General features: G+C 41.2%; 2 protein-coding genes across 2 annotated transcripts in view; both read left to right on the top strand.

The window, feature by feature from the left end:
• LOC119599198 (cholinesterase 1-like) overlaps positions 1-1,894 on the top strand; it is a 5,107-nt gene extending 3,213 nt beyond the window's left edge. Inside the window, 2 exon segments of the mRNA XM_037948942.1 lie at positions 1,546-1,612; positions 1,659-1,894. Coding sequence (XP_037804870.1) covers positions 1,546-1,612; positions 1,659-1,894 — 303 coding nt within the window.
• A 3,259-nt stretch (positions 1,895-5,153) lies between these two features.
• On the top strand, positions 5,154-5,902 carry LOC119598903. The gene is made up of 2 exons (XM_037948602.1): positions 5,154-5,394; positions 5,688-5,902. Exons 1-2 carry the CDS (start codon positions 5,187-5,189, stop codon positions 5,798-5,800), a joined length of 321 nt encoding a protein of 106 aa, XP_037804530.1. The 5' UTR covers positions 5,154-5,186; the 3' UTR covers positions 5,801-5,902.
• Positions 5,903-9,460: the final 3,558 nt, after the last annotated feature.

The following is a 9,460-nucleotide window of genomic DNA, read 5'->3' as shown; positions in this document are numbered from 1 at the left end:
CCGGTGACCGCCCTTTTCCCCCTCACCGCACGAGTCCCTTTTACCCCTTTTACACACGGTCAAATTTACCCCCTTTTAAAACTGCCACACAACTTATTTCTCCTTTTTAAATACTTACTGCAGTGCCCGTCCTCTCCCCGTCACCATACGAGCCCCTTTACACACTTTACCCACTCCCCCTTTTTCCCATGCTGCCACAAACTTCCCCCCCTTTTCAAATACTTACTGCAAGACCGCCCCGTCACTGTACGAACAAATTGCCTGTTAGGGTCCCCTCGGGAAGGGTTTTTTGATTAGAGCATGACGTCCCGTCGGGAGGGTCCGGAACCTCACGCGTAAGGCGGGAGCGGGACCGCTTATGCGAAAAACACGTCGAAAAGCACAAACACGACAAAAAAAACACGTATATCGAAAAAAACATACACATTTTTTTTTGAAATCTATTCAAACATATTAATTTTTATATTAAACAAAATAGCAAAATACTTTTCAATATCGGGAAAAATTGCACGGTATAGGGCCCCCGTGGGACGGGTATTAGGGGACTATCCCCCAAAAGGCGTCCCCGGCGTACCCGGCCCGGCACGTCACGCGAAGGCATGCCCCTTGGAAGGGTTATTCTGAAATTGTAGCGACCCCACATCGCCATCCCCGTCGTCGTCGTCCGTCTTCACTATTTTGCTGTATATCTCCTATTTTAATTCCTCTGCGACTGTTCAGTTGAAAACAGAACGCCCGGGGTGCGGGTTTTGATTTCTATGGTGAGGAAAAGAGGGGCCCGGTTAGGCATGGAGCTTTGTTCAAAAAACAAACCCATTGCGGGTCAGAGCTCTGTCAACTTCGGGTTGCGGCGGTGGGCTCTAAGCGATCTGGGGGGCTTTCCCCCTGCAAGATGGAATTGTCATTTTTTTAAATGAATCTAAAGATTTATTAAAGAACTTAATATGCACTTTGTATTGCTGCTTACCTTTCAAGAGCATTTTTTAGGAAGGATTTGCACCCTTGGACGCCTTCCCTTGCTGGGTTAAGAATTCGAGCAAAAATTAACAGTATTTAACCTGGAGGTCAAAGTAAAATATTTATAATAAATAGAAAAACCTGTATTTAATGGGGATGGGTTTAATTTCAAGGGGTTACGTTATGCATATTTTAATAGGGCCGGTCGGAACAATGTTGTAAACCTACTAGATGGGAAATAGAAGCGGCCCCAAACTCTCGTCTAGAGGGGAGGCGCGCTCTCGCGCCCGGGCCTTCCCAAAACGCACGCGAAGTTTCGCGGCTCCTTGGTGGTTTGCGAGTAACCGAAACGTAATTTTTGTACCCCAGAAACGAAAAAGTTTGTAGACTTACTGTATTTTTATTGTATGTCCTAAAAACGATTTTTTTGTCTTGTACTATAGTATAAAGCCCAAATTTACGTGTTTCACCATTTTAGTGTGTAAAGTCAATGGTTTTCTTGTGTAATCAAAAACATAGGAAAAACGTCAATTTTTTTTTTCAAAAAATGTACATTTTTACATTTTCTGTGCCAAATCCTTTTTTCAGGATTCCATGCCTGAAAACAGGATCTTCCGGGCTGGGAAATGGAAGGACGGGGGGGGTTATGTTGTCGGTGTGTAAGGGGTCCCCCTTTGTCGAGTAGATTCCTTCTCCAGCAGGTGGGGTGACGGCCTTCATCGGGAGGGAAAATAGCCGCGGTCTTCCCCCAGAAATCTTGAAGGCCCCCATATACCCTGCTCGGGGCCCCCGGCCGAGAAAAACCTTTGTAGCCTTCAGCCCTCTTCGACCCCCTTTTGCTCGGATTGACGGAGGCGGGGTGACCCCCCTTAAAGGCCCAAAAGCTCTCGTCGAGGGCCCCAAGTTCTTGTTGGGGACGAAGAGGGTCGATACATAGATTCCAGACGCTAACACGGGGGCACAGTTTCCCAAGCCTGTCCTCCGGGGGATGCCCCCCTTCGTTTCAGGAAGGGGAGCGCGAGGTCAGGGCTTCGAGCGGCCCCTGGTCATCGTCTTGACGAACACCCGATGCGACTAAACGGGTCGTCGACCCCTTCCCTTGTCCCTTTCGACTAAAGGGCCCCTCAGGAGTAACCCGACATAGACGGACTTCCCGCACCGTTGTCCTCCCACCCCTTATATGGGATAAAGGGGGTGCGGGGTTTCTGTCAAACATACCTGTGGTTAAAGGGAAAAAGACTTGAAAAATGGGGGGGTTTTTAAAAAAAGGGACATGTAGAAAATTCTTTTTTTAAAGTCGGAATCAGATTTTTTTTATTCCCGATTGTCTCGTCCCAAGGGTTTGGAAAAAAATCCCGGGGAAAAAACACGGTGAATACATCAAACGGCTCGAGATTTTTAAGGGGTGTTTCACACCCGGTGCCCCCCTCAAAGCAGTACGCCTGAAATTCCCTCTTGACCAACAAAAAGGGATTCCCGGAGCTTTACGCCCCCAAAGTCGTCGGACGTACTCTGCGGGGGCCCCGTCTGAACCAGGGGTATCCACAGCGGGACATACTCGACTTCCGAGTCGTGTCCACACCCGATCTCGGTTCGAACTCAGACCCCTCCCAATCCGGTCGTCACCGCAAACGAGCGGATATTTCAACTTCTGAAAAAAAAAAAAAAAAAAAAAATAAAAAGGTAAACGGGAGTTCTCTGTGGAAATAATTTCTTGGTATGCGGGAAACAGTCTTTTTTCCAAAGACAAAAAAAAAACAGTCAAAAAAAAAAAAAAAAATTTTACCAGGATCGCTAGCCTAGACATTTTAGAGGTTATAACCCCTCTTCGTCTTTTGAATAAGAAAAGAAGAGGATCTGGGGCTTTCCGAAGGTTGGAGTCCCGACGTCGAGGTGGGGGTCAACGTGCTGAACGAGAGGTCCCAACAGAGAGGAACCCTGGGCTTGGGGCCCGCGGCGTACAAAAATTTTGTCTTGACATTTTCAAGGTCACTTTTTCCATCCCGTGATTTTCCCCTCGGGCGCCTTTTATTGCATTTTTTAGAGGCATTAGCAACAGATCGCCATGTCGGGTCCGTGAGGTAATTGGGGAACGTGGAAAATAGGCTGAAAACTCTCTGGCAATCATTTCCCCAAAAGATCTAGAAAATCACGTAAAAACGCACATGTAGAAACGAACCCACGCACATGTCTCTCCTCTTCTCTCTCTCTTTCCACAACACCAAAGTACAGTAGGGGGTGCATCAGGTAGAACACTTGCGAGTGACCTAAGGTCAGGTTTCAGAGACAAAAAAAATAAAGAAATTATAAAACATTTTAAAAACAGGGTTCCTCGGGGACCGTCCCTCCCCGTCACCGCACGAGTCCTTTAACCTTTGATACTCACACATTTTTCCCCTTTTACAACTACCACCAATTTCACTACCACACAAAATTTCTTCTTCCTTTTTTAAATACTTATGCAAGACCGTCCTCTCCCTCACCGTACATCCCCTTTCAACTTTTACACCACCACCCCCTTTCAATACTACCACACAACTAACTTCTCCCCTTTTCAAATACGCAATGACCTCTCTCCCAGACTGATTTTTCCCTTCCCCTTGTACTCGTCACAAAAGTCCGGGGAAGTTTTCCCACGTTTTCCCGTATATGCAAAAACACGTCGAACACGTCAAACAGCAAATAAAACCTATATCCAACTATGCTTAACCCAAAAATTGTATAAATTTTACCGTATGAAGTCCAAAATGTAATATCTTTCTTTTATTTATATATTTTTTTTGTTCGGTTAATTCTGTTCCGTTTGACGGCCCCTTTTTTCAAAATGGTTTTTTGTTTCTACCGAGAGTTGCTGGGTTTTTTTACCGCCTATTCAAGTGCAACTTCCTTTGACCAAAATAACAATGTTTATCTTCGTCGCAAAAAGTGAATATATTTTGGGTGTTAAATTTTTGCTCTGGTCATCAAATTAGCTGCAGTTTTCGAACGATTCCTTTTCCTTTTAAGTAATTTAATTTGGCCCGATCTTCTTTGGGGGGCTGCTAAAATTACTTTTTTAATATTTTCCCCAATTTTTTTCTACATATCGGCTTATTTTCAATTTAAACCATTTTTGTGTTTGAGTCAGATGGCGCGTCATGTCCACTTTGCCCTATTTTTTTAAAAATATATTCATATCGGTGATCGATCCCTAAAATAACTAGCATTTGTCCCCTCACACCTTGCCTTTCCTTGATCCCCCTAGGTTTCTCCTGTCTTTTTTCCCCTTTTGGCTTAAAGTTTCCATAATTTTATTTTTTAAATGGTGTTTGCTTTTTGCCGGGTGAGTAGTGTGACCCTCTTCATTCTCCAACCTGCGCAGTGATGAAGAAAAACTTAGACATGAACAAAACTTTTGTACAACTAAAGGGAAAATTTTTTGACTGAAACCCGACTTTCGCTTTTATTCTATTTATTTTTTTTAAGCTCTGATTATGGCGGCGATCAGGATCGCTCTGGAGCAAAGGTTCTTTAGCCTCCTCCGGGGAATGAAGGCTGTTGCTGTTTATGCAGTCATGTTTTTTTATTGAGAGATAGATAGCCGAGTTAGCCCCCATCCACTGGATTAGGTGTATCTTGTGGTAGTAGTAGTCGGGATGCCACTGATAAGCCCTTCCAACAGGGTTGGCCCTCCCTAGTGTGGGCTTATGAGCAGCAATGCACAAGCCTGCGCACTACATGAGGGTACACTCCCGTGAGCATGAGTATCCGAAGTAATTTTATTTTATTTTATTAGATCCTTTTAAAGGCTTGTTTTAGCTGTAGCCATGCCGCAGTCTAGAAGTAACTTTCAATATCAGGCATTATCGGTCATTGTGTTTAATGTTAAATGTTACTAGTTTTCATTTGAGTTTCACGCTTTCTCAAGACAGTCTGCAATGGTGTACAAGGTCTGCTACATATGTTTTGCATTCATTTTCCAAATAAATGAGCCATTGTTTAAGTGAGGTTTCAGGATACCTTGGACGTGTGTGTGTGTGCTCATTTTGCTCACGTACTGAAAAGGGTCCTTCTTTGCAGTTGTGTGCACTCCTCGGGACAGCCCTAGCCAAGCCAGTGCTCCGGAATAAAGATGCAGAGGTATGTGATACTTTTTTGCAAGTGGTGGTAGTTGAAGTATACCGTTTTATTACACTTGATTCTCCCTTTTAGAAATTGACAGACATGGCTTTTATCTTAACTGGCAGGTGATGGACCATGGCAAAGACGACGATGGATGTTCTTGTATGCAAAGCCACGATGTAGATACGGAAGACATGTTTAGAAGTATTCACATGCATGATCACTACAATGAATATGCAGAGGGAATAACTCTTAATGAATTCAAACAATTGGTGGTGGTGGAGACGGCAGAGATGCTTAAGAAAAGTGCTCAAAGCGATCAGAAATGGAAGCTAGGTTAGTATTAAAGCAGATGCTTTGGTATCGTCATCGCAAATTTTTCTCGGATGCAGTGCTGCCGTGAATTGTGGTTAAATGGAACGTAGCTGCTGCAAAATGATTAAGATTGATATTCATAATGTCTGCATGCTTCCTAACGGTTCATCTTGAGTACTATTTGAGCTAATTAGTTCTGTTTACCAGTGTCGGCAGTTTTTACCCAATGAATTTTTTTTTTTTTTATTAAACTACCATTTACAGCTGTCCTTGCTCTTATCCTATGAGCAAAATCTTAGTGTTGTACATTACAGAATGCTCTGCGGGGGTGACTGTATGCCTAGATTCGCGAGATCCAAGAAAACGTGCAACAGACTCTTGCTGGAAGGCTGGCCCCTCGCTTCGTACCAACCCACGTGCATTATGACCGCCTTGCAGAGATTGTCTACCTGCTGCCGTGACATGTTGAAATAGCTAAATTATGTCGATGGGTTATCTCTGTATATAATAAAATGGAGTACCATTTCAATTTAATTTTATTCGCCTGCTGCAGAATAAAATGGGATATTATCAACGAGTTTTGTTTCAAATCGGTATAGCAAAACATTACATTGTACGAGTGACCAGTGTATATAAATTTTAACAGATGGAAAGGCTTAATGTATTATAAAAAAAAATAAAGATTACTCGCTTTTTTCTATTAAAAAAAATGCAATGTTGCACAACGTAGCTGCCGTTTTTGTTAATGTATATGTATAATCTATATAATAATTTCCCCTGGAGAGTACTTTGATCTTCCTTTCATATTCCATTTTAATGTGCAAATTGAAGTGTGGGTAAATAAATTTTATAACTTTTCTTTTGTAGTTTCACTGGATCGTGGGAAAAAAAATCTAAATGAAAAGATTTTAAAAGCTTAAAGGAAGCCTTTAATTCGCATATTGTAGAAATGTCAATAGAATAAAGAAAATTTGCTACTGTACATTTGTAGCACTTGTGCATAAAATTGCATATAGTTCAACAGTGGAAAAATGAAACCCATTACTTTACTGCATAAACAATAAGTTCCTATAAAAGGATCCCCCACCTAATCCCATGTCCGTTGTCGTGTGGGGGTATAGGAGCAAGGAATTGGTAATCGATGATTGCCTGTATAATATAATGTAAGAAATATATACAGTTCTAGTAAATGGAACAGATTTGTAGAATTTAACTGAAGTAATGGTTAAAAAATAAGACCTTACGCCCCAGCCAGACGAACGGGCAATGCACGTTGGGCAGACTGTAAGCAAATGGTTCCAAACCAATGTTTAGATGTGTTTGGCGGCACCAATGTATGCCTCTGCCCGACGTTTACTGGACAACCACTACAGGCACTACCTCACTACAGCTGTTCCCAGCTGTAGTGAGGTTGTCGCTCGTTGTCGTGGGGGGAGGGGGAGTTAGGATATGGAGACGGAGGCCCAATGTGAGGAATCATCCCTGCCTTAGACCTCAGCCCTCGCTTCGAATAAGTTTGCATGGTCTTCTCCCATTTTTCCTTCTCTTCATCCCCTTCTGTCCAATTATCCTAATTAACTCATTTTTACCACTTTTGCCACAGTACATTATATTACTGACTTTGATGTCTAGCACGTTTGTTTTGACTGTCAACCATTCTGGAATCTACAAAACTTCGCCTAGTAAACATAGTCTTCCTCACCTGGGGGGGGTGGCTCCAAGCCCCACCCTCTTTATTTTGAATATGCCGTCAATGACCTTAATGTCCAAAATTTTCAAAAATCATCCTGCCTTGTCCAACCATATCGACCCCGTCAATGATAAATGTTGCCGTTTTGGCCACCCAGGCAAAAATACTTGCTCCACAGCTCTGCTCAGTCACGCATGTGTGCCAGTTGTGACTCCCATAATGTATTTTATAGGAGCTGCCCTGCTATAGCTCCATCTTACACCCCCCTTCCTTCCCCATTATCCCTTCTGCTTCCCCCTGGTTACAAATGACTCGCAACCACCCTCCCCCTTCTCTGGATTCTCTCTCCTGACATCTCTCCTCACTCCTCGCTTCTTGAACCCCTTCTCCCTTTTGCTAATCCCTACCTTACCCTATGGACATTCTTGTAAAATCCCACACTTCATCCTTTTGACATCTTTGATCTAATCACTCATTTTAATCCCTACCGTAACAAATTTACACACCCTCTCTACCATGCCATACTATCCTATTATATGGCATGGTCAAGCAATATTAAGTTGGTGCTGCAGCAGATAACCACAGGAAAAATACTTTAAATTGGGCAGAATGAAAGAAAAACATCTACGAGTAATGTTGCCCTCTTCATAAATCCTCTTGCTCTTGCTAATGGTGCCTAACTTAGGAATATGGCACGGTCAGTTTTATCTGAATTGCATTTCAAATGCAAGTTTTGAATCGAGGGTGGCCCCCACTGTAATTACCTCCACTTCATCTAATCACCTTCGCCCTTACCCCCGCCCCCCCCTTCCCCTTTTACTAATCCCTGTCTTACCCCATTTGCCCCCCCCCCCCTCTGTATCCTTTTCACTTCCATAATATCTTAGTGTTGACGTCCTTTGGCGTCTAACACATTTTGTTCTAATAACCAATTTTTACCCTTTCCATCACAATACTTTACCATAGAGCTATTTGCCCTTTGTCTTCCACATTTGTTTTAAAAATTAACCATTAGTCTGTCCTTTTTTTTCGTTTAATTTCTTATATCGCATAGTGTGTATGTTATAAGTATTGTATTTACTTAATAATTACTTTTGATTTTCATCTTAGCACTGAAATAAATTTGGAATAAAAGTTGATACAACAGAAAAGTAATACATTCAAAGGGATAATACATTTCAAAAGATGAATTGACAAAATGAAAGTTAAACAAGTCGAGGATAATTCATAGAATTTAAATACGAAAATAACTAACGTAAATTATTTAAAGAATGTCCCTTCATTACAGTAGTAGTGAGTTAATTGTAAACCCCCTCGCTCTAGCAATAATGTAAAGTGCCGTCCCTCAGTGACTAATTACAGCACGATGTCAGTGGAATTTTAAGGAGTCGTCTCCATCCTGGCTAATGGCCCTCGGCAGAGTTAAAATATGGTTTTAATCAGGAACTGAAAAAAGTGTATCACCTACTGATCTCATTTTGGGATTTCATCTCCACATATTACCAAAAATTTACCCCCCCCCAAAAAAAAAAAAAAAAAAAAAAAAAAAAACTTTCTATTAATTTGAATAAAAATCATTCAATATTTAAATTGAAAATAGCCATACAGGATATACATATTTTCACCTACATGACTCTATGAATAAAAATATCGACATGATCATAAATACAATAAACAATAAAAATAGGAATAAAGAAATACAACAGGAGTCCAAATGGAAATAATAACAGGATTACAAATAAAGAATGACATCAGGAATACAGTAATATTAATAATAATGACCCCAGATATATAAATATGACATCTAAAAAAAAAAAAAATAATAATTATAAAAAGACCCAGAAACATGACTGCAGAAATAACGAGAAAATAAAATACAAAAATTAATAAAATACTACCATGATAGAGAATAAAAATAAACACGACAGCAAGAATTAAAAAAAAAAAAAAAAATGGTCAACTAATAATGCTAATGAGATGATGATGAAAGTAATAAATTATTACATTAACACTAAGAACATCGCCATGATGAAAATGAACAGGATGAACATGTTAACACCCATAACAATAATAACGGCAGCAAGGATGAAATTAAGACTTATTATATAAAAACAACCATGCTTGTTGTGTGGGTGGGGGGGGGGAGCTTAAGAAATGGAGACTGAGGCCAAGGTAAGGGATCAGCCTGCCCTGGGACCTCAGCAATGGTCTTTTCTTCTCCCATTTCCTTTCCTTCTGTCCATTTCCTAGTCGTTAACTTATTTTATCACTATGCTATAATTGGGGGCTTCGCTCACAGTCCCCACCCCTTCGCTGTATTTTGAATATGCCGCTACTAACCTTTTGTTGTTGACGCGGTAAAAACTACAATTGCAATTAATAACTAACAATAATTGA

This window comes from Penaeus monodon, chromosome 42 (assembly GCF_015228065.2).
Source record: "Penaeus monodon isolate SGIC_2016 chromosome 42, NSTDA_Pmon_1, whole genome shotgun sequence".
NCBI lineage: Eukaryota > Metazoa > Arthropoda > Malacostraca > Decapoda > Penaeidae > Penaeus > Penaeus monodon.
The sequence above is the reverse complement of the archived record's forward strand: the minus strand, read 5'-3'. Positions and strand labels throughout refer to the sequence as shown.